General features: G+C 41.8%; 1 protein-coding gene across 1 annotated transcript; it reads right to left on the bottom strand.

Annotated features, from left to right (window-relative positions):
* Positions 1-802: 802 nt before the first annotated feature.
* Positions 803-25834, bottom strand: LOC139471518 (uncharacterized). Its single transcript, XM_071253898.1, has 23 exons — positions 25759-25834; positions 23037-23280; positions 22498-22660; positions 20642-20784; positions 18224-18377; positions 17422-17564; positions 15760-15898; positions 15284-15423; positions 13871-13994; positions 13394-13524; positions 12339-12468; positions 10649-10779; positions 9714-9867; positions 8424-8625; positions 7868-8004; positions 7112-7339; positions 6432-6655; positions 5689-5917; positions 3688-3961; positions 3063-3322; positions 2406-2643; positions 1813-1916; positions 803-1688 (listed from the first exon to the last, which is right to left on the bottom strand). The coding sequence occupies exons 1-23, from the start codon at positions 25832-25834 to the stop codon at positions 1098-1100; spliced, it is 4359 nt and encodes a 1452-aa protein (XP_071109999.1). The 3' UTR covers positions 803-1097.
* Positions 25835-26710: the final 876 nt, after the last annotated feature.

Here is a 26710-nt window from a genome sequence, read left to right as displayed (position 1 = left end):
CTGACAGCCCGACATCGTTAGTCGCCTCTTACGACAAGAAAAACAGTAATATCTGAGATTTAAGTTGTCGTATAGTGTACATAATTTAGTTTCTGGGTCCCAGTGGTAGATCCATGTTTCATCACTTGTCACTAGTCGAGAAAAATCCGGCTTCATCAGCAGTATAGAGATCCAGGAGATCTCGACAACTTTCAGTTCTCTGATGGCGATATTCAGCTCTGAGGTTTCTAGGTACCCATGTTGCAGATACCTTGGACATACCAAGATGCTGATGGATAATGGTTACAACAGTTCCAACTGATATTTGGAATTCCCTAGAAAGTTCCGATACTTTCACTCGTCGGTCAGACAAAATTCTTCTTTCTATAGCAGCAATGGTTTCCGGTTGGGTGGCATCTGAAGGCCTGCCTGACCTTGGGTCATCGTCTATGAACTCCCAACCCCTTTTCAACTGTAGAGACCGACGGCAAACAGTGGAATATTCAGGAGCGTCCTTCCTTACCCATCACTTTACACATGCGATCATGGATTTCTTTTGCTTTGCATCCCACCTTAGTAAGGAACTGTATTACAGCGCGTTGTTCATGTTTGAGGTAATCCATGATTGTGACCAGTCTTAGGTGAATGAACCATCAAATCAAAGTTATTGTTGTGTCTGGAACTTGTTATGACACGTGTCAACCTGATGTTTTGAATAATGTCACACCTGTCACAAGTTGACATTGTTTGTGTAAACACAAATGCCCAAGTTGCAAAACTTATTGAACGTCCCTCGTATCACAAGAGAGACTGACTTCCTGGTCACAACTTGAATGAGAGCTAACGGGAGCCGATGAGGGATGTAGGACATCGTCGGTCGTGTCTGACTTCACTCGCCACTGAATGAGGACAACAAACAATGGATAGACATATCACAAGAATAAAAACATCACAGGTCGGGTATGAACAACTTCAAAATATACTACAAAATTATACATGAAAACAACTGGTGGGGCTCCTGTCTCCCTTGAGCAATTGTTTAATGTCCTTGAGGAGTTTGAGTATGTTTGGGGTTCTGCAGAGGTTTATGCTGTTATGGCGGTGGTTGTCAAGGAGGTTCAATCAGAGACATCAGGCATCTGTTCAGCAACGGTCGTGGTGTTGTCTTGTGACTGAGGTGTTGTGTCCAGTGAGTCGCCGACTGCTGGAGATTCTTCTGGATTTGGAGAAGCGTTCACTTCTGTCTCTTCGTCCTCCTTACCGAAAAGTATAATATCAGGCACGTATTGATTCAATTTAATTAATAATTCATCGAACTTCTTTCCACTCCAACGATCCTGGACGGATTTATCCTTTGTAAAGTTTATGTACAAAAGTTGAATGAAGACCATGCTCATCGGACCAGATGGCGGCCATGTCATCTTCTCCAGCAACAGAGGCACTATTGGTTTCTTGAGGGCATCTGCGAGACTGACTTCCCTCCTGCAGTTGGCTGACAGGGAATACTTCGAAGTGACACATGAGAGGACGACCTTTGCCCCTCGCATGCCCTTGTCAATTTTGTCATAGAGGGAGTCCCCACCTCCCATTTGGTAGATGTCCATCCAGACGGTGAAGCCCATCTCAGTAAGGCGCTTGTACATGAGTTGAATCTGCTTCTGTTTTCCCCACTGGTAGGAGATGAATATATCAGGAGAGGCTGCTCCCCGCTGAAGAGAAAAATATATTTGTTTTCAAATGTTCACACGTCGGAGGTAAATGTGCTACATTAATTGCCACTTTAATTATAAGTACATTTTTTATGTCAACATGTTTCTGGTGCAGTTAACCTACCTCCACCTCCCGCTGCTTCTGCTGACTGGAGGTCGTCATCGCCTTCACGTCCTTCTTTTCTATCTTGATGACTTCAGCCACAGGACACCACCAGTTCTTGTATTCTATGTACAGGAAGGTAAACTTGGACTCAATAAACATTCACTTCCCATGTAATATCTTTCCAGTTGCATACCTGTAAAACTCTCAAGTCATGACCACTGTTTTCATTTTAATCCATTCATGTGATCCGGATACTACTGCAAACAGGTTAAAGAACAGCCACAGTTGGAAGGCTGTGTGTTGTGATACCCACAAGACATGAACTTTAGTCATATGAAAAACACGGATGTTGTTCCCCTTCTTTTGAGCGATATATATCAATTTCATTCCTTTGTGTTATTCTTCCACATTTCTGAATCAAACGTCCCAAAAACAAAACCCCAATAATATTAACATGTTAACCTATTGTTTTGGCGGGAAGGATTACTTTTACTCAACAGATGGCCTGTTCATAACATTCACCCTGCAGCAGCATTAAACATTCAACACATACAGTTCACCCTGTCACCCTGCACCATACCACAATCGACACCAAAGCAGAACACACTTACCTTTTCCCACCTTCTTTTCATCCCGCTTGACGTTGTTGTAGTTGACCTGCATCAGGAGTTCCTGGAACTTGGCTGCTGACCAGTACCTGACGTCACCAGTCTCCTCCCCAGGCCGGGTGAAGAATCGGATGAACAGATACTCACTGAAGATTGGCCCCATTGAGCCTGGTGGAGGCCATGACAGTTTCTCCATCAACAGAGGGATGATGGGCTTACCCAGGCTTACCGAGAGGTTCACCTGAATCCAAATTGATAACATATATTCGCAAATGAGACAGTCAAACAAAAGTTCAATCATGGTTCACAATGTTGGTAATCAATAACAATTCAACAGGGCACGTCGATATCAAAAAGCTGTGCCATTGCATATAGTGAGGAAATATCACGATACAGAACGTGTTTATCATTTCTGATTGGTAGGAAGTTGTACTTATATAAGTAATTTTTGTGTTATCGTTGACATTATGCTTTAAATAGAAATATTTGAAACACGTTGGGATGTGTCTTTGTATGACGAGAAACATAAGAAGTCAAAACTGACATCACTTTCCATGCCCATATACTTAAATCTGCCACTGCGATTATACAAAGATGAATGGTGTCGCAGAAAATGATTATGTGTTATCTTATTTTCGACTTGTGCAACCACATCCTTGCCTCTCTAATGCCATTGGGAGACTTTGTGTATTTATCAGTGACACAACAGATGATGATCTTGGCTGCCCTGATTCCCCGGTCAATCTTCTCGAACAACTTGTCTCCACCTCCCATCTGACCAATGTCCATCCAGCACGTGAAGCCTGCCTTCTCCAGGTGCTGCTTCAGAAGCTTCACCTCGTTCTGGATTCCCCACTGGTAGCTGATGAACACCTCTGGAGGCTCCGGGTACTCAAACTCTTCGTCTTTAACTACAGCTTCTGGAGAGAAGTTAATATTTTCATAATGGCAAAGAATGCAAAACAGTTATCAAATGAAGGTCATTTTTATCAGGTAATAATTATCATCATAAATGACAAATCTTAATAGGGGAGGTCAATGTTAACTGCTTTTTGAACAGATACTTGTTCCTCTAGGGCTACATGTGCCACTATTTGCTGTGCAGAGTTGCATCTCTAAGACGTACTTGTATCCTGTTATCGTGTGTTCGTAATTGTAGTGCTGATGAATCTTGGAAGTCAGCACCATACCATCATAAGGGTGGTAAGTATCTAACAACTACATCACTTTCATCTTATAAAAGATAAAGCAGATTAGCCTCAAACAATTTCAACAGACCACATACCTGTCATCTTCATTGCATTCTCCACGATCACAGCAGCATCCATTCTGTCTATCTCTTGCAGTGCTGTCAGCACAGCATCTGTGGCTTCCCTCGTCTTGCGAGTGGCGTACCATTCGTTCAGCATGGCCATACATGGGTCGTGCATCTGAGCCCAGCTCCTGATGTCATCATTGGTGTAGCCAAGACGACTTGATAGATGTGTCCAGTCCAGAAAGCTTTCAGGATTGAGAAGTCTGGTCACGTCTCTTGACCAGAAGGGAGCATGACTCAATGTCTAGATATGGTTGGAGAAGGGGTATGTGATAAAAGTTACAAATGAACAGCTTCGTGAATCTGTTACATAAGAAAATCAGTTACAACATTCACAATATACACACCTTAATGTTAACGACGTAATCAATAAAAGTCGTTATGTGATAATACCCCATTTGTTTTTAAAATGGTAGGCATAAATCAGTCACAGTTCATATTGGTTGTTTGGTTATAAGCGAATGACATAAGTTGTGAGGTGGGTCTTAACGCTGCCTTGAACAGTATTTCAGTAACATCAAAGGCAGCTTTATGTGGGCGGAAAGAAGACAGTTATTAGACGTTGGTGAAACCTATGAGCACGGGTATGGTGCTGACATACAAAGAAACGTAATCAGGGGTCATGTCCTCATTTAGATAATAATAATAATGAACCAATATTTCAGGGCGATTCTTTAAGTCCTTTGCTTTTCTGTTTGTCATTAAACCCTTTAAGCTTTTGGCTTAGTAAAGAGGAAGGTTACCACCTTTGATCTCTTTTGCCCAGATCCCATACACCCCTTTCTCACCTCCCTTGTATGGATGACCTTGAACTTGTTGCCAATGGAGGATCCACACTAAAAGAACAGATTCTCATTGGCATGTTCTTTTCTAATGATATCGTCCTTTGGACTAGACAAAACGCAAAATCACACATGACAGTTTCAAGTGGGAAGTAAGTGGGAAGCGTTCTGTTTCACTTTCTGGGCCAGGTGATGTCATCCAAGTGAAATATTCTGCCGGGTTGCTGTACTTCCCAACATACTGCACGTAAACTCGATGCAATGGTCGTTCAAATAGCCTCTCCTGGATAACTGACTGATCTGATGTGGCACTTAGCTTGGTTGACACTCATTTCTGTACAGAACCATCAACAAAATCAACATTGACATTGAGATTATGTCCCACATCCACGGATCGTTTCAGAAAACTCTGGAATCCCTTGTTTTCATTATGAATCTTTACATGCTTAACAAGAGCATCATCAGATAAATATATGTGTGCAAAAGTGCACAATACAATTCTGTCATGAAGACCCTCCACGTTAATTAAACCACGCCCTCCCATTATAATTGCTAAATACAGGGTGGTCGGGTAGCCTAGTGGTGAAAGCGTTCGCTCGTCACATCGAAGGCCCAGGTTTTTATGGCTTTAACTTTATTGTTAGCGTTCAGCTCTAAACTCCAGATGTTTGGCTTAGATGTGGACATTTTTTTATTTTCTGCATTTCTTCCTCCCTAAACATGCTTTGGCCTGACCTTACAAGAGATGGTCAATAACTCCTCCCCCAAGTAAATGACTGATCCTCGCTCTTATATCTTGCCACGTTTCAGATGAAGAATGTTGGATTTCTCGAACCTAAAGGACATGCCAATATCATCAGAAAAGGACTTAACAATGACAATCTGTGTGGACTACTTTGGCAATAAGTTCAAGGTCATCCATGTTAAGGAGTGGCGGGTCTGTGCTGAGGAGATCCAGGATGATAACCTTCAATACATTCCAGTGATTTCAGAATCGATTTGTGAGGTACAGGTTATAAGCTTTTCTGTAGTCAATCTAACACATTGAGAGGTTCACTGGTACGTCTTAAGCTCTTCAAGGATAATTTTTTTAACCAACAGTTGATCCTTGCAACCCTAAATATTATTATTCGTTTCCCCCACATGAGGATAAATGATGGCTTGACATGGTACAACCAACATGACAGACCTTTTCGTCGAGTTCCTCCACTTTAGCCTTGGTGTCATCCACCGTCTCCTCCAGTTGACCCATCTTCTCCACCTGTTCTTTTACATTATGTTTGACCTCGTCCAGTGTCCCCTTCTGTTGCCCAAGTTCCTGGTTGACCTGCACCAGACCCTCCTCAGTCTTCGTCACTCGTACGTCCAGTTTTTCCACATCATCCTTCACCTCCATGATCTCAAGTGCCAGGTTTTGACTGAGGGAATTTGATAATCTGTCACAGTACTAGGATCTGAATTTTCTACGACAGCAATTATATCATCTACCATAATTAAAAGTGCAATAGATAACATGTGAAAGTGGGCGACTGGATATTCTCAGCGATAATATTTGGAAAAGGCAATTTGGATATACTGTTATAGTTTCAATAAATAACAGTGTCAAAACCCATTCAATAATCATAAGAAATCTCTGCCAAAGGGCGAGTCCATGGTAAAATTCCGTCTCTATAATAATTATTTGCTATGCTTTCCAAAACAGAACGTGCACATGATGAATCAGTGCTAGAGCATGATACAGTGGGGATTTTTCTACCCTGGAACTTTCAAGGCCAGGTCAGCACATAAGAGAAGGTATATATAAGGAAGATCAGCTTGAAGATATAGAATGTCATGAAAATGAATCGCAAAAAGATAATAGCTTGAAATGTTCCAGGGTAATTTTGCCGTTGTATGGGGTACTTGACATTTGAAAGTTGGCATGGCACTCACACTTTTCCATCCAAAACATTAATTATATGGGTGCAGTGACCCTTTGTTGTCGCAACAGTAGATCTCTCCCTCAGGTCCTCTAGGGCAGGCTTACGGCTCTCCAGGACATGTCGATGTATATCGCCTACATCACTCATCTTTATAAGATAACTAACTGTCATGTCTTCTTCTTCGGGGCCTCGGATCTTCTTCTCTAGAAATGCCATCACTCTCTCACACTCGGCCTGATATTACAAAGAAAGGTTTGTACACTACAGTGTATGAATAGAGATTATTAGCTTAAAAATTGTACCCGCCAGGTGACCTAATTTGTATATCTATCAGATCTTGCTACAAACTTTATAGGATTACACTTTCTACCATATAATAAATATTGTTATCGCGCACCACTCCAGTAATAACGTCAGTCAGTAGGTGCGGTATAACGGATGTACACATGTGGCATATAGAGATGTTCCTGATGTATTCAGTTGAAGGTTTAGCTGTTATGATTTGAACTAATGCGTTTTGATCCCACGAGGCCCTGATGGCCTGTCGTCTAAGGCGCCGCAATTGGCTGTTCAGAATAGCATCCATTGGTCACTTTAATTTTAACACCCTGGGTACTGCAAGTATGTATGCAGTTGCTTCAAATGGGTCTGTGCTAAATAACAGTCTGCCTAGAATGAATAAGAAAGTACCTCATCTTTGCTGTTGACGGCCACATTCGTTAAGACCTGGAGTCGTGTGTAGTTGCCTGCAAACTCGCTGCTTGGTTCCATGTTGATCAGTCTTTTCATGTGGGGAATGAATTTGCCTGGCACCGCGGAAGACAGACCATCCATGATGTCCAAATACAAAACCTGCTCTCTGTCATGGTCTTGCAACATCTCATCAATCAGTCTTGCTAAGTGCTTCTCCGTGAACAGCTGTAAAGGGTAAATCCCCATGGAGTAAAAGGTACACCAGTTTCTTGTTCTTTTTTACATGTTGTTGTCAGTTAGATATAGGCTACGTTGACTCGATATATAAATGAAAGCGACACAACCCCTTCCATAACCATAAGAAATCTCTAGGTAGAAATAGTCCATTGTACGACTTTGTCACAAGCATGTGTTTATGAATCACTATCAGTCATGACACCAGGTGTTTGGGCATATCCTGCTCCATCGATGGAAAACAAACACACGCATTGACAACATCAAGTGTTCGCCTACAGGTATAGCCACGGACATAAATGTTTTCCCTGATGTGTCAAACTTGGAAATGTCCATCACGTGTCTACCATTGAACCTTTCCAAAGTTTTGCATGACATAAAGGGAAAGTTGATCAGACTGGAGGTCCAAAGCTGTGCTTTGATTTTCATTAAAAAGCAATATTTAATTGTTACATTAGATCAATTTGGGTAATTTAATAATCATCCAAATGCTTTGCTTGGATGGTGTATAATACTTACAAATGGCTGTTTCTTGGCTATTTTGACCAACCACTGTAATATGTTGTGTCGACAGTTGCAGTCAATCAACGTGAACACGGCTTCAAACTGTGACTCCAGAAGGTCTTGATTGTGGCAATAGAGTGTGCAGAGGGGAACTAGAAAAAGAAAGCTCCCTTTGAAAGACTTCTTTGAAAAACATTTGGAAGTAGGAGTACTAAGTAAGGATAAGACATATGAATCAACAAAAAACTTGTTCATCCATATAACCTATCCTTACTCTCTTTGAAAAGTCCATCAGCATATATTAAAGAAGAAAACGTTTTAACCAGATGATGCCTGAAAGTCACATTTAAAGACAAATTAAAGGTGCAGAAAAAGCTACACATGTATGAATTTCTTCTAAAAAAACTCACATACTGCCACGAAAAGCTTAAATGTATGACCTAACTTGGAACTGGCCTTGTGTATTGACATGTCAATCCTGAATCACCAAAACTGTATCTGTAGCATATGTGTTTAACCATGTGGCTTCCCACATGCAAATTATAACAATCTTTAACATAGTTTCACCTACCAATTAAGAAATAATGTTCTGTGTTAATGAAGGCTGTTAAGATTTGTTGAAAGAATTGTGCCATGACCTTGGCCCCTGCGCCCACTAGAGTGTGGACCTGCCACATTGCCTTTTCTGCGATCTTGGGGTTCTGGTGAGAGGTCAAACTGATCACACATCTCACCACAGACAAAGCTCTCTGTATTTTCCCAGGGTTGTCCAACTAGCGAAATGACAGAACATGTAAGACTTGTCCTCAGGAATGAGTAAACAAAATTTTTCAGGCTTTCAGCATCATTGATTGTCATTATAAAAGTTGACGTAGGTTATTACAACTTTGCACTCAATGGTACGTCATCACAATGTAATTGTTTGGGTTCTTTTACACAGAAACAAACTGAAGAATAGGTAATAGAATAACAAAAAACATCGAATGACTACTTGGTGGTATGTAATTGCACTGAAACGTTTCAATAAGCTACAGAAAGAAGATGACTCTCTTCATTATGATCTGCTCTAGGAAGAACAATATCTAAGGGAACCCCTGCCATTTCAGTTGTAAGAATGAAAGGTCCCACTTTGCTGCACAAGACACATTTACTGAACGCGGATATCAAACTCGCTCAAACTTGGCAGATTACACATACATGTATATGGCATGCCCTCCACGATGACACATCCTGGTTATATGCATGTGCCAATAAACGTATCAATCACATGGTTCTTCGAGTTGGTACGTATGTCGACTGTTTAAAGAAACAAGGTTGCACTGGTCAGCTCAATCTCCAGACGTGTCGATGATTGAACACCATTGAGATGTTCTGGGCCGAAGGGTTTGCAATGGAACTCAATGTTCCCAGAATTTGCACCAGCTTGAGCAGGCCTTTCAAGAAGAATGAGGAAGGATACCATGGGAAACAATCCACAGATTGATTTCCAGTGTGCCCAGATGATGCCGTGCCTTCATCATTGCCCAAGGGGTATGGACCAGATATTGACTTTACTACGAAGACTTAATGCCAAAATGTCATTTCTTTACATGTCATTTCTGAATAAATTTTGGGGCTCCCTTAAATATTCTTTCTAGTATATTATGAGCCAGATTTAATAAGACTTTGAGTCCTATCATATTAGATGAACCATTTAAATGAAAAGCCTACATGTATACATGTACATGAATTACGGCAGTTGAGCTTCACACTCATATCTCGAACCAACAGCTAATCCATACATCTTCACCATTTCGCACAGCAGCATTTATTATTGGATAAAGAGGAACATCTTAACGAGTTACTGTTATATGGAACGTACAAGCTGGATGAACGTTGATCCCTGCTCATGGAAAAGATGATAGCGCATTGAAACTTTCTTTTTAGGATCTTCGCCAACCAAACCATCTTTCAACACTGCTCGGAAGAACTTGGTCAGGATATTGAACTCTTTCTCGTATGGCGTCTTGGATGTTCTAAAATAAAAGCTTTACTCAGTAATGAAGACAACCACACTGGTTTTACTCCATCTATTGTATTATTTTATTTGTGTGTTGCTTTTCGCTGCACTTAGCAACGTTACAGCTGTGTCATGTGTATCTGGACCAGCCAAACCAGTAAATGATATCATAGGCAACGTCCCACGCGTCGGGGTACGATGACATGCAATCAACCAAGTCACAGAGTTTGCCTACCCTATCCATATATGTTGCTGGGGACCTGTTCTTACCCTGACCTCACACAGGGCTCCACTATAAGAAGTGAAAAATATCTGACCATGGTTGAAGATTAATTACACATAAATGGAGATTAATGCGTGTTTCGTTTCACGTGATAATGCCATTGTCTGTACAGTGGAACTCCATTTCTTCGGAAACCCCACGGTACATGCTACTGTGTGGAATACCTAAAGTACATGCCAGACATTACTCTCTGTGCCTGACAATGTATACTCGATTTATGGATAACAACTTCTTCATTTTACTGTAATGGCTCTTGTTATCCATAAATTGTGTCTACTTTGTCATCTGTCAACTTCTAAGAAATGCCTATCAAACATTTCTCTGTGCCTGATTCCTGACTGGGTGTGACATATCAGAAACGAAGTATCACTTATGTATCTGTGTCTTTGTGTCATACTTGCAGAGTGAACTTATTTCTAAATGGATCGTAAACCAATGATAAATCATAGGCGTTACGATCATCTTGGCACTACGATCACTTTGTGCAACCGTCCACAGGTTAAACACAACTCACAAAGTGCGCATCCCGACACCAGCAAGGACTTCCACGGTTTTGCAGGCATCTTCATCAGTCCAGTCGAACCTGGGGTCTTCAAGCAGTGGGAGTACGCGTGCCAGGGTCGATATGATTACGCCTTTGTGATACTGGAAACAAACGCAACCCAAATATAGGTAACATTGCAAGACATGGATCAACACACGTTTGACATACACAGTGCAACCCGTTAATTCGTAGCTCTGGGGACCATGAACATGTAGTAGGGTTATTCATAATTGAAACAGGCGGAGAATCAATGTAAGACAACAGTGATTCTGGTGGGAAAAGGAAGGCATCTTCAAAAAGACATCCCATAAAGAAACGAAGCAATTATAAAAGTCTACTGGCATATCATCTTGATAATCTAGGGAGACAGGGTGTATCGATGCTGGTGTGTCTGCATTACATGATAGTTAACTTATCAGAGAGTTTTACGCCACTTTTAGCAATATTCCAGCAACATCACAAGGGAATGGGCGTTTTGCATGGGTCACATTACAACCATGTGGAGAACCTTGTGGAGAATCGAACCCGGGCATTCGGTGTGGCGAGCGAACGCTCTTACCACTAGGCTACCCCGCCGCCACTTAGTTTAAAGGTTTGGGCCAGAACTGTGTCCTATGGTTTACAATATGAGTATTTGAGCTGCTTTATTAGACGTCATCAGATGAAGATAGCATATACCATTCTAAAGCTCTACCTTCATACAATACAAAGAAGTTTCATCACACCTAGCCAAAGGAAACCCGTTTTAACATTCCTGTACGACGGCTAGTCAAAATGTTATGAGCCTGACTAACTTTCGACTATGGGCCATAAGAGTACTGTGTTTGAGTTGTGCATTGCAAGTTTATTTGGTCCGTTTGTATATTAGTGACAGCCAGTTGAACATAATAGGGACACAGTAATGGACTAGAACGAGTACCGAGCAGTCATCAAGTTGTTTAACTTAAGAGAAAAGTACTCCCCAAGAAATGCATGACCGTATGTCACGAGTGTATAAGGAAAATTGCCCTAGCTATTCCACTGTTAAACATTAGGCAGATATATGTAAGGCTGGGAGAACAAGCCTGGATGATGACCCGAGGAAAGATTCAATCAAGGAGATAGAAAAACTTATACTTTCAGATGGATTTATTACTGTTGCTGAACTTGAGGATTACTTAGAAAGTCAAAAGAGCGAGGAGGAATGCTGAAAGCTGGAGTTCTACTTTTTCATGACAATGCCTTTTCTCACACATCTCAACTTGCAAAGGCTGCTATGCGTCAATGTGGGTTCAAAGAGCTTCCTCAAACTGGAATAACACCTTCGTGGAAAGCGCTATTACCACAACGATGACCCCACAGCTGCCGTGAATGGGTTTTCAGGGTGGCTTCAGAAAACATTTTCTTCACTATTGTTATGAGATGTGTACTGAAAAGCAGGGAGATTATGTTGACACTTCCAGAATTGTTTGTTTGTTTGTTAGGCTTAGAAAGTTTGACCTGCCCCTGTAATGTCTTCTTATTAAAGACGAACACAACGTGTAGAGAGAGCACGCAAGGGCGCACCTTCCCAGCTGCCCGAGACAACAGGACGCCCCTGCCTCAGCTATTGCATAGGAGATATATTTATAAATGCCAATTCCAGTTATATTGATATAATACCTGTATTTCATTTACCTACCCTCCCTTTAAATCCGATTCGGTGTGCTGCGTCCCGTGCTGCTTTGAATAATTTCGGCTCCCTCTTCTCAAGTAGTGTCAATGAAAAATCCACAATTTTTTCAATCATTTTAGGCAGAACCTCCTCCCGTCTGAAACAGATCCGATGCCATCTATTTCATAGTGTATTGGACAACTAACTAATGCAACAAAACAATTCTTCGGCACCTCAGCCCACAGAGATGGCCGTGAAGGTCGCTGGGAAGTAAGCCAGGGCACCAATGTAAACAGGGTGAGTGAGTTGGTTTCATACCCTAGTCATCAATATGTCAGCTGCAACACAACGGCCTGTAAACATTTGAGTCTTGGCCATGTACACAAGTGATTTGAAAGCATGAGTGACGGTCTAGGTTGTCATTGTTTGGCACATGCATACACAATAACGGCTCCACCGGTCTTACAGATGACGGATACTTCTCACAGAAATGTTACACATATTCCCCTATCAAATACACTGAATCCATAATTTCTTTGCCACTGGACAGTAGGATTTAAAGCCATATTTCACATGACAAACATACTAGTGACACTTAGCGACGGAGTGAGTGAGAGGTTTTCCGATTATGTGACAGCATGTCAGCTCAAAGTAGGAGGAAAACCTGACGCAATATAGATCTTTTGTCACTTTTGTGAAACCCACGGGCACAGATAAAGAGCTCACAAACCAAAACTAATAATCAGGGTGAATCTGGGATACGAGCTATCGATCATAGAATTCTGGCATGTCAAAGAGATACAACACTGCACATCAGCTTACAAAAGGGAACCTTTATGTAGTCCAAGTTGCCCTGTACATTTAACACAAACCAACTCACCCACCATTAGACAAGTTGGGTACTCGTGACCACTCACAGACGAAATATATGATATATTAATTCTTTCAATAATGAAATCTTAATGCAGACACACAGTATACACAAAGTGGGAACGATATAGCGTCTCTGAGGTTTACAGGATTTCATATGTTCAATGGCCTGATGTTCGTATATTATTTTGAACTGCTGATTATGTACTCACTCCAACAAATACCCGAAATGGGCCGTGAGATTGCTGAAGTTACTGCAATACTCCCTTGTCTGCTTATCATCCCCAATCACTTGGACTTGTGTCAGGAGGTCAAACAGGTCACACGCATCCTTCAAGTGATCCTAAAATACACGGAAGTAGCTAAGTTGGTAAAACACAAACTACTTTAAGAATTACTTTATGCAATACGTTATGTCTTCGTCGGGAAGGGAATTTGCATGAAGGATACCTCTCTTCTCCCATCCGGGATCGGACAAGTCGGCTGTCTGAAGGACAGGGAGGAATCGGTTCAAGGCTGGATATCTGGATAATGACTGTCCTGTACAGAATATCAACAGCAAGGCCGACATGGCGTATGGCACGTAATTATCATTCGACCTGGAGAAAAACCTCCAACATGATTTTTCTGTAAAAGTTTGTACAATTGAAATCAATCACTGAGAGATGATGACTTCTAAAACATCTTACCTTCCATTGCATCCTGTTTTGCGATTCATACATCATCATCTTAGCTGCTTCGATTGTTCTTGGTTGATATATTCGTATACACGCCTTGATCAGGTCTATAGTTAACCGGCAATGTGCTGGAGGCCTGAAAGATTTTTATGCCAACAGCCATTAGGTTTCATCGATTCAAACCTTAAACATCCGAACATTGCAAATGCGGATGATATTCATGGACGGACCTACGTCCAACAAGGGGATAGTACCCTGTTCACAATAGTTGATTCATGCATCTATTTGAATATACAACAGTTGATGAGGGCATCTCTGTGTATATCCCGGGTTGATATGAACCACAAATTCCATATGAAAACAGAAAATAATTGTTTGAATTTCAATTAGACTGTGTATGTAAAACCTATCTTGTTTGTTTGTTGTTTAACGCCACACTAAACACTACTCCAGCTATATGGCGGCGGTCTGAAAATATTCGAGTCTGGACATGACAATCCAGTAACTGACATCATGAGCATCGATCCACGCAATTGGGATACGATGACATGCATCAACCAAGTCAGCGAGCCTGACCACCCGATCCCGTTAGTCGCCTCTTACGGCAAGCATGGGTTGCTGCAGACCTATTCTACCCCGGATCTTCACGGGTCGTAAAACCTATCTACGGATTCGTAAATAAAGCGAAAACATTGGGAAAATAAGGATTTCATTTTATGACCTCGACTGCATCATATGCATATTTTTGTGAATTGCCATCAAATAGTGATGATACAAGGTATTCATGAAATGATCTCATAGAAGTTATTGATTTTTCATATCTATATACACTTAATCTTTGTGAATATCCAGTTTAGCAGGGGTGGTGGGGGTGGGGAGGGTTGGCGATTAGGGGTGGTTCTAATGGAAACAGCAAATACCCACACTTTGGCCAAGATTTATCAGTATATGTTCAGGCCCCAAATAAGCAAGGGTGGTATGATTGATCGAAGATAGTTCACAGTGTTTCGCCCATGCCATGGATAGCGGCTGTATGATTGATCGAGGTTTTCAGTATCACGTCCATAGGAGGGATAAGTGGTATGATTGATCGACGTTTTCAGTATCACGCCCATAGGTGGGATAAGTGGTATGATTGATCGAGGTTTTCAGTATTACGCCCATAGGAGGGATAAGTGGTATGAATGATTGAGTATAGGTTACAGTGTCTTGATTGTGTCACGGCTTACAGTGTTTCACCCATGGCATGGATTGGTAGGAGAAAGTGTCACGGCTTACAGTGTTTCACCTATGGCATTAATTGGTCGAAGAAAGTGTCACGGCTTACAGTGTATTGACCATGGCATGGATTGGTCGAAGAAAGTGTCATGGCTTACAATGTCTCGCCCATGGCATGGATTGGTCGACGATAGTGTCATAACTTACAGTGTCTTGTCCATGGCTTTGCTAAGGACTGGATGGATGGCATAATCCACATAATGGACCCTCATCAGGGTGTGGTCATCCAGGTTGGTCAGAAAGTCGATCAGCTTCGTCGTCATCACAGTGAACATCTCAGAGTTGCCCTAGAAAAGGCAGATCACAAAACATGTGACATGCAAACACATTTTGTCAAAATCCAGTAATCTGGTGCTACATATTTGGTAATTATATGACGTCATCAGTCATGGGTTACGCTTGTGCCGTGTCCTGCATATTGGATGCGTGTTATAGGCTTTGTTACCTCCCACAACAAGCTGACAATGACCATGTCTAGGGTGAATGCTGCAACTTATCAGTGAAACAAAGTGGAAGTGTGCTATTCCACAGCTATATGCATAACATTATCATAATAGGCAAACCACAGTTCACAGCATTTTGGAGGTTTAGTTATTGATTTTACGCCAAATCCTTCTGACTACCTGTAAGGAATTGATGTTGTAGTAGAAACTCCCCACTGCTTCTACAATGGAGTGGATTGGACTTCCTGCCTTGGTGTCACAGATAACAGCCACGAAATCCAGGATGTCCCCGTACACCTTGTGGTAAATATGGCCATCCCTACAGTGGAATCATATCAAATTGTTTGATGTGGTGGGTTAGGCTAGTGGTTAAAGCGTTCGCTCGTCGCTGGTTCGATTCCTAATTGTGTAAATTGTGTGAAGCCTATTTCTGGTATCCCAACCGTGAAATATTGCTATTCACACTCACTCACTGACTTCGATCGTTTAAATCAAAGTGACACTTGAAATCACAACCGTTGAACAGTCATCGAATATGCCATCTCCCTTTGGAGGCTTAACAGGTTTTACAAAATGCTAAACGAATGTATTTCTCCAACAAACCTTATTAATTAACATTCTGCTGAATATTTAAAATGTGAATCTTATTAGTTTGCAATTAGCCTGAGTAAATAATACAAATTCCAAAAACATGCCTTTCCAACCCAATCTGGTATGTAGCAGAACTTGACCTACATCGTGGTCACTCGTCCCTATTGTCAATATGGCTGCAATGTTGATGTTGACAGTTTCCATGCCTCTGACAATTTAGGTTACACAAACCCGACAACACCGATCTATGATGTGCTTCTACATTAACCTGTTGACTTACTGGTACAACGTGATTACCAATGAAACTGGAGTATGACTGAACAGCCCCTATTTAGGCTGCAGACGAGGCGGCTATTTTGACACGAGGAATCTGATTTGACCTGTTAATTTCAATTTCACGGACTCAACGCCAGCGTTTGAAAGAAATGTGACAGTTGTGGCCCTGAAACAGTGGTTGATGTTGGATTTGCTTCACAGCGCTTGTTCCGAAATAAATTTCATCAAGTTTGATAAGTTGTTATGTTCAAGTGCGTGTGCTGTGACTTCAGTGATTTTAGGACATTGGTTTCGCTTACTTTCGAGGGAGGAATGTTTTCTGATGTACTTTCAAATCCTTACGGTGGTGGTTGACGGAGATGGCAATGAATATTGATCACCAAAAATTGTCCTCGTAAACAACATGCTGTTATGAATAAAACTTTCTTCAAATGTTCACATGGGTGATCGATCGGCAGCCATTTTTACATGAATCGATATGTAGGCTATCGATATCTTCATATGCACGTTTTGTTGCGCGAAAAGGCTTAAAAGGATTTCAAAAGAGGTTTCCGTAGGAAAAAGGAATGTGATGGAAGACTGACAAGCAATTAGAGCACAGATTCACGCCTTTAAGGTGCAATGACAAGCAATCAGAGCGCTGATCCACGTCATCAGATGCAATGACAAGCAATCAAACCATTGTTCCACGCCATCAGCTACAATAGCAATCAATCAGACCACAGATCCATGTCATCAAAGTACAATGACAAACAATCAGAGCACTGATCCACGCAATCAGGTGCAATGACAAGCAATCAGAGCACTGACCCACGCCATCAGGTGCAATGACAAGCAATCAGAGCACTGATTTACAGCTTTAAGTTACAATGACAAGCAATCAAGGCACTGTTCCATGCCATCAAGGTTCAATGACACAGACAGGGTTAAATACAGATTCGTGTCAGTGATCTAAGTTCTACAGTTGTCACTTACTTTATAACTGTCAGCAACATCTTCACAACATCGTGCAGCCTCTTAACGACGGCGTCACAGTCTTCAGTTGTCAGATTCGTTTGACAAATGATGTCCTCAATCTGTTTCAAGAGGTGTGTAAGGTGTCCGGGGTCCTTCAAACCCTTCAGTAAAATACATGCACACTAATACGACCTGCAGTCACATTCATCTACATACGGTGTACATTGTGTACATTTTATTTATATTTGAAGACCAAACATTAATATCAACATGTTGGGGCCACGGGTGTATCAACTAGGTCTTAATAACATCGCTCCATATCAACAGATTCAACTACAAGACGTTATAGTTCGACTTCACCTTTATATCCTCTTTTTAATGAATAATGAGGGGTTGTGTACTTGGTTTGGCCTGCCATGGTTCAGCCACAGAGACACAAACACGTATTTAGGTGTCGTAACACCTTGCAGCCTACTCGGAAAAATGATATTGTGTTGTTAGACGCTGCACTCAGCAATGTTTCAGCCATATGACGACGGCCTGTAAGAAAAGGAGTCCGGACCAGACAACCCAGTAATAGATATTCTGAGCATAGAGATGCACGCCGTCGGGATTCTACGACATGCAATTAACCGAGCCTGACCACCTGGTCAATTTGGTCACCTCTTAAGCCTGAGTGTCTATTCTGTTTGACATATCGGAATATTCGGGCTAAGAGTCTGTACTACTTGAATGTTGAATAGATTCAGCCTCAGTAGCTGGACTGCTTGAGTTGTCGGAATAGATTGGACCTTATTGTGTTTTGGAAGACGATAGTCACCACATATACGTTCCTGTAGTTGTAGTTGTTACAGATGAGCAATGCCAGATGATCATGGAACTCCCTGACTTCCTTCTCCCGGGAGATAAACCCGAGATGGGCGTGGAGGTACAGCTCTATGAACTCAGCCTGGGCCTCCGCGAACGCTCTGTCGCTGAAGTGACACATAGTTAGGCCATCATGTGTGTGAACATTTATACTTAAACAGACACGCCGACTGTTCAAAGAGGCGTTTGATCTAACCTAGGATGTTTGCACAACCTCAACATACAAATAAATAACAGAGCTGCAAGATTCAAACACAAAATATAAATCACGACTGTCGATAAGATACCAGGACATACCATACTGGATTAACACGTCCACAAATATATGAGGTGAGGTGACTTTCGTGGCGTCCCAGGTGAGGTGGGGTGAGGTGATGTGACGTGTGTGTGTGCTTCTGGTCGGTTATACAGTGCTAGCCCACTGAGATATCATGTCGCAGTTTAACATGGATACCCCACTCAAACACAAAGCATGCTCATTCTAAGCCGATTCCTCGTGGGATCGAACCACCGACCTTCGCACCATCGACAGACGCTCTATCTGCTAGACAACAGGCGGCCAGGGGATGCAATCACCTACCTTTCAATCTCTGGGCAGACACTTTACCCACTAGACCGTGGAAGCGGCCTGGGGATCGAACAACCTACCATCTACTATCCGGGCAAACGCTCTATCCACTAGCCCGAGGAAACACTCCCCATAAATATATTCAATGAACGAAACGACCATCAGTGAGGACGTATTCTTATCTCAGAGGACAGTACGACATCATGTCTCAATTATATACTGAACCGCAAAAGAAACGTCACCCCATGTAGCATTGCATAAAAAGTTGTCATTTAAATATCTGGGTAAATTTTGTCAGAGTTCCTCAATTTAACATTACCTTGTCCGGAATAAATTAAATTTGATGATAAACAACAACAAAACAAATCAGATGACAATAAAACTGATCGCCCAAACGCATCACGGCAACGGCCATGGTAACCCGATGCACGTGAATTCCGTGCAAATTGAAATGCACATGCGTTCCCCAATTTCATGCCCTAAAAAATCCACCAAGATCGGATAACATTCATTCGTTATTGTATTGCTACCACATATCAAGATTGAAAAGAAATCAGCGAAACCAAGCCCTTGGACGATTGCAAGCTGGACAAACTGCCCGGCAACTAACCAATGCATTTCAAGTCCATGTAAGGACCATATACAGGCTCCAGCAACGGTACCAGACCACCAGCACTACAGATGACCGACCACGTAGTGAATGACCAAGTGTCACAACCCGACGTCAGGATCATCAGATTCTGCGACAGCATCTTCAAGATCGTTTTGTTACTGCTGAGGAAACTGCTCGACAGACCATGGGGACACACCAGGGAGACACCGTGCTTCGACGATTGACGAGCAGACACCTCCACTGTCACATGCAACATCGAGGACCCATTCTGACACCACGTCATCGGCGGGACCGTCTTCAGTGGGCAACACAGCTCCAGCATTGGCGCCACTATCAGTGGGGAAAAGTCCTCTTCTCAGACAGCAGACGGCAGAAAGAGAGTCTGGCGACGCCGTGGGGAACGCTATTCGGATGCTTGTGTTGTTGAGAGAGACTCGTGGGGTGGTTCGAGCATCATGGTGTGGGGTGGAATCGGTCGGCCCTGTGGTCTTCCAGAACATCAGTCAAGGGAGAGGCAATGGTGTCACAGCGATCAAGTCTTGAGACCACACGCCATACTTCATTTGGCACGTCGCCGCAAACACGAGTTTCAGCATGATAACGCCCGCGCCCACACTGCGAGAGCAACAAGAGATCTCCTCAAGCACAATGGCATCAGAACCATGCAGTGTCCTGCCCTCAGTCCCGATTTAAATCCAATTGAGCACCTGTGGGACGAGATTCAAAGACGGCTGAATGACGTCCGACCAAGGCCGACAACTGCAGCTGAACTGCGTCAGGCGTTCCTCAGAGAGTGGGCTCAAGTGCCTATGGGCTTCATCAACTGCCTCATCCATTCCATGTATCGATGTTGCACGGCAGTCATCAATGAACATGGCGGACACTCGAGATACTGACTTTTTCTCAGAGACTGGTGTTGTGTTTCACTTTCAGAACATTTGACACTTTAATTTCAACCTTGATGATCAGTTTTGCCAAGTTTCATCTTTTTAATATGTCTCAAAGTATGTCTACAGTGTTTGTTTATATCTATCCATGGGGACGTTTCATTTGCGGTTCAGTATATTATCATCTCACGGCCCACATGGGACGCTTCTCCGAACCACAGGCGTGTAAGATTGTCTCCTCCTGCATAAAGAGTAGTTGATGTTACCATGGTTTAACGTATCGTAACTGAAAAGATGGTTTACCTCAGATTCTGTTTGTCAATGAGTTGTTCCATACAAGCATCGAAAGTGGTCTTAAAGCCGTCCCAGTCTGTCCCCTGTTCCTGATTTCTGTATTCCCTCTTCAGGAACAGGATGTGTTTCTTCAGCTTGGATCCCGTGAGGCTCTGAAGTATCATAAATCTATTGCGGATGTTTGCCATAGTAAGACGGGTTCATCAAAACACAGGAAACCCTGCTATGAAGTAAAACATGTTATGAGGTTTTACTTCGAAAGTAATACCTCAAATAAAAAGCTCGCAAATGCTGGAATATCTATGGAACATAAATACGAAAGGAGGTTGACTAGTTTTATTGCAAATGAAGCCATCATTTGAAATGGAATGTCAGACGAGGTTTTGGTTGAAACTGTAAACACAAGGGAGGGGAGAAAGACCGAAGCCTCGCCTCATGTTAATCTGGTTTCTTGGCGATCGGCTGAACCAGATACAGACTGGGCTAAACAATTTTGAGAAAGAATAGTTTATCTCTTCCAATTGTTGTTGTTTATTAGCGTAATAAAAAAATCTCCCTGGTAATTGTTGAAATTATACACACGTCTCTTGGTCTTTTTCCTAAAATGCTTGAAAAGATGCCCTGTTGACACACTGCCTATACGCTGCTTTAAATCATTAATGTAAGCAGTATTTCTTTCGTGTGGCGCTTTAAACATTTTGGTTCATACTTGCTGAATTGTCGAGATGTATTTTGTTGAAGACACTAAAATGCTTGCTTACGATGGTACATCCAGTAGTTCAGTTGTATCACCGCGTGTCAGCCGTTGGAGAGTGAGTGGGTGATTTTGGTTTAACTTTAAGTTTAACTTAAGCTTCAGGATCTGATATCGTTCAATAACCATTAAATTCCCTTCCTTCTGTTTCCTATTTAGATCTTTGCATAAAGATTCAGAGTGACAAAACACTTTTCACAAGACAAGACAAGAGTGAGTGAGTGAGTATATGGATTTACGCCGTTTTTAGCAATATTCCAGCAATATCAAAGCGGGGGACACCAGAAATGGGCTTCACACATTGTTATAATGTGGGGAATCGAACCCGGGCCTCCGGCGTGACGAGCGAACGCTTTAACCACTTGGCTACCCTACCTCCCCTGCATGACAAGAGGGATGACTTCAACTTTCCAATAGTCAACTTTCCCTTAATCTCGAGCAATATACCTGCAGCTCCAGTCTTTGTCTACATCTGACAACTTTTGAGGTACATTCGCGCATTCGTTTTCTTCCAAGATTTCAAAGGGTGTATACGACCGTTGCTCAGAAGTTGTTTGATGAAGGTTTCAACATTCAAGGCCAAAAGTATTATGATGGACATGTGGAGGACAGTTTCCTAATGTGACGCACAAGTAACAAGAATGATGTCGGATGTAGTTCCCTATTTCGACTTGTACTACATGATCCTGTGACTGAATAATTGACTTGCACGTGTTAGTGACGGGTGCCATCAGAGGGGCATATACGCTCACCTTTTCCCGAACACCTGGTATCATCACTATAATATGCATGCTCATGAAATGGTCGGAATCGTAAAATTGACTACTTTTTGCAGAGATTTCTTTTGAATATTGAAAGGTTTTATTGGTTTTAGTTAACAATTCAGTTCTATAACGACGTGTCAGCTGTGGGTGAGCGAGTGAGTGAGTGATATGTTTTTTAACAATAGTTCAGTTATATTACAGCGGGTCAGCTTCATGTGGGAGGAAAGCCCGATGTGATACAGATCTTAGACGTCTACCACTTTTTCGGAACCCTCGCGCGCCGGTATGGTTCTGAAAAAAATACTTCAATCGTACATTTCAGGTAGGTGAACAAAATGAAGACTTACATGGTAGTAGACTTTGAAACCGAAGTCACTGTCGCTAAGCATTTTCTTCCACAGCTGCATGTGTGTCGTTCCCGGACCCTGCTGGATCAGGTCGTGGAGGAAGTCGAAGCAGAAGTCGTGGATGCGGGACAAAGAAGTTATTTTCCCGGAATCCTTCAAAATTCTGAAAACATAGGCCTGACTTAGGACCATGGTATCCCAGGTGAGCGAGAACATCCACGTCCCACGGTAATACTGCAGGGAAGCGGTGGTTGTACTTGCTGTCCGCAGTTGTGCCTGACTAGGGTAAGTATTGATCAGACAGTGAGTGAGTGAATGGTATTTTACGCCACACTTGACCAACCGACCCTGACCACGAGATCCAACTAGTCGCCTATTACGACAAGCCTATTACAACATGAATGTCTTCTCATATCATTACAGGGAAGATATTGCAGAGTGCGGCGTTAATCAACAAACAACAACAACAAATTACAGGGAAGTGTATTCTGTGCTTTATTGAGAGGGATTTAAGTAGTTTATGGAAGCTGTATACTTACTTGGACAAGGTCATCAGGTTCTGCAGAACGTCCATGACGGTGTAGTATTGTGTCGTGTACTGTCCAGGGAAGTCTGGCCGACACACCCCCTTCCGCAGCAAACTGAACGCCGCAAGCACATCCTCCTCGCCTGCCTCAGCCTCATACTTGCTTGAGTGTCGTTCCAACTCGCTTCTTAACTCTTGCCGCTCAGTATGGCCAATTGTCAACATGTCGTATTTTTCTAATAGGAACTCCAGTGAAACTGTTCAACGATCAAAAGTTTTAGGTATACACACCAAGCTGCATTTTAGTTTTAACTAACTACAAATATGATTCTTGCTAAAACAAAACTGTTTGATCAGGGTTACGACATTCAAAGCTTCAGTAAAGCTCTCAAAACGTTTTACGGCAGACATGTGGTGGACATGATGTCATGAAGCAGTTCCCTGTTTTCACTTGTACCAAATGTTCCCGTGTTTTTAGATGAACAGTTGACTTCTCTTTGCATGTGTTTGTGACGGACCTCTTCGCGTGCACCTGGTATCATCACTATTTGATTATCATTCTACGTGACTGAGTTTTGTCTTTCTGATGTATTTGTCTCACTCACTCACTCACTCACTCCAGGGAGAAAATCATTTATCCTAAACCTAACATTACCTGAACAGATTTACACTGAATATAGAGCTTGGAAATCATACCATAGACACATTAGTGAGTGAGTTGTGTCAAAGGCCGCTTTAATAAATTTCAGTGATGTAATTTTAATCGTAACCCTGCTTATATCTGAGGTACTGTGTTGAGTGGGCTGGTAGTGTACAGTGGTATCTCTACCACAACGAGTTGTTCTAATGTGTTGTATTGAGGCAAAGCAACAAAAACAAACTGGCATTTGACTTCAAATTATTTTGGACATATTGTGCACACTTGCTGCTCTATTCAATTACATATTTTTTTCCTCAATGTACGATCTTGTAATTATTTACCTAATAGGTAACAAATAGGGGACAAAGCAATAGAAATGGATGGATCGTTTTCTGTATATTTTAGCATATTCTCGCTGGTCTCTCCGTGGCCATTTTTCTTCCTTCAAGCTCTATACAATCTTTTAACACTTGCCTAAATCTTATCAAACAATTTCGATCCTTGCTGATAAAATATTCAATAAATGTTTTCGGCTGTAACAGATTTTTAAGCAATCGTATCTATAATTTAATAAACTGAACACCATTCCAGATGAAACATTCCATCTGATTCTTCTCGAAAATGTCCAAGAAAGCATTTTCATCCTTATAGAAACGTATTGTGTAAAAAGGAAATCTCAGTTTGTCGTAGAGACAAAAAAGTGAATGTTGCTGACATGATGTGATGTGTCAGATTGTGTTTCATTATACCCCACACTAGACTGTCCCCGAGTAATATTGCTGACCAACATACTCACTCACACACTCAATGGTGTGTAGAAATCAAAGGCGTGTCGACTCTTTGAAGTGGCTGTGAGAGGGTAAATTGTGTTTCACGCCGCTTTGAACACTACCCCAGTTATATTTAGGTGTTTCAGGTAAACTGAGGGAGGTGGACGGACGTGATCCAGGTCACAGATGGTTACGACTTTGGTGAAACCCGCCGGCACTGGTGGGGTAAATAATCAGGGAGAACCTGAGATTCGAACCCAGTACCACAAGCGCGGATACAGCTCTTTAACAAAATGAGGTGCAGGATTAGAACCAATGTGTGTTTGTTAGTCGTGTTTAGCTTTGTTAAACTAGTAAGTTATAGTGCTGTAATACTGTTGCATCTGGTATACCAGATCACTAATAACAAGTGCAAATGTATAAATATGCTTTATAAGATGGTCGGATGCACACAGTGTCGAGGTCACAGACTACACGCTTCTCCCTCGGCCTGCGTGGTAAACGACTTGCGGTACACTGACAGCTGCCGTCACTATTGACCGATTTGCAGTGGTTCATTCAATAATGTTTACGTCCATAGCAACGGACAAACAACCTCCTGCTCTCTCGCTTGTTCCCAGGAATAATACCGGTATTCAAAAGTATGTCGCAATACGGCCTCATTGAGAGGGGTCATGTGACAAGGGCCTCATCGATGGGTCCGTATAATTATGACAGTATGTGTACGGTATGTCAAACTGACTGTGTTTAGGGCATTCCATCCGCTCCGTCTGTTGTCGCCGTCTTTGGATGATGCCAGTTCCTATTACAGGGTCAACGACATAAATTATCTACTGCTAGAATTATTTACACCAACATTCTTGTGAAGCGTGACAATCCTTCAGTTCAGTCACGTGTGCTTGGGATAACCCAGGACGTTAGTCACTGACCCATGAAAGGACACGTGACCCTATATTACTTACACAGTATTGATACGCATGTCACCACTTATATGAGGCTTAAAAAATGAACTGTTTGACATCGGAAGAATGAATACAGATATCTCTGTTTTAAGCAGAAGTATGCAAGACATTTCGACATGCTTTGATTGACATGTAGGGTATTTCACACAGTACACCACATTCGGATTGGATGACACGCAAATACCAAAATGAATGGGAATATATTCATTCATCAAGCTTAACCGTTTTGTTGTTACTGTTATTATTATTGTTGTATTATTATTATCATTATTGTTATAAATATAAACAGTATTTAATGTATGTGCCACTAATATTAGTATCACTGTTGCTATGCAGGTTTACAAAATGACAGAAATGCATTACCGTATTTTTTATCGTCAAATCGGACTCGATCGCCACAACAACAACACACAGCACACGCCATCTTGAAACTCTTCATGGTATTCGCCGTACAACCATTTACTAGAGGCTAGATATGGAACGCTATTGCCTTCTGTTGAGCGACAAGCCAGTCAAAGCATTGATTATATACAGATGTTTTTCGTGGGTAAACGACCATGCCACTGTTTGAGTGTACATAAGACACAACGTAGCATGTTCTTAAAGCGCCTGTTAACATATGATGATGCAATGGCCTTACATGTCCAGGTGAGATGCATTGTTCGGCAGGAATCTCTGGAATTAGTTGTCAGACAAATACTATTAGTCAAAAAAAAACAAAACTGGGGGCTCTGTCCCAACGCGTGACATCTACAAATGCGCTGTCTGTCGATGCGAGGAGCTCAAGGTGATTCATAAGTGAACATATTACCGTCACAGCGGGCGTTCTGCTTGAAGCGCTTTTCAAGTATCTATTTGTTGAGCAGTCAGGTTTCCAATAGTAAGACCACGTTTCCTGGTAAAACAGAAGTTTTTCAACGCAACAGAATAGATAGAATATTGGCGTCACTCTGATGAATTAATTGTTGTTTTTCAGTGGCAATTCATTTTTTTAAAATAGGACTTCTTGATTAAAAAGAATTCCACCGTTATAACTCATTTTGTTTGACTGACAATTATTCATATACATCTTTGTCATAGAATACTTTTTCTACTAATGTAGATCAAATATCATTTTCACCGTAACGAAATAAATTTCTTTTTTTTTATGATTGTTTTTTAGTTATGCCTGTAATAATTAAATTTTCGTTGTGTTCATGGACATTCCTGCATTCTGATTAGCTGAATTGGTCACGTGTTATTGCATTCATTTCCCAATGAATGTAAAAAATTAAGCCACGCCCACCGCTGCGCACTACTTTTATTACTTCGGAAT

Source organism: Haliotis cracherodii, unplaced genomic scaffold (assembly GCF_022045235.1).
Source record: "Haliotis cracherodii isolate W230 unplaced genomic scaffold, xgHalCrac1.p SCAF_1, whole genome shotgun sequence".
In the NCBI taxonomy this organism is placed as follows: Eukaryota; Metazoa; Mollusca; class Gastropoda; order Lepetellida; family Haliotidae; genus Haliotis; species Haliotis cracherodii.
Note: the sequence above shows the minus strand (reverse complement) of the source record. Positions and strands in the feature narration are given on the sequence as shown.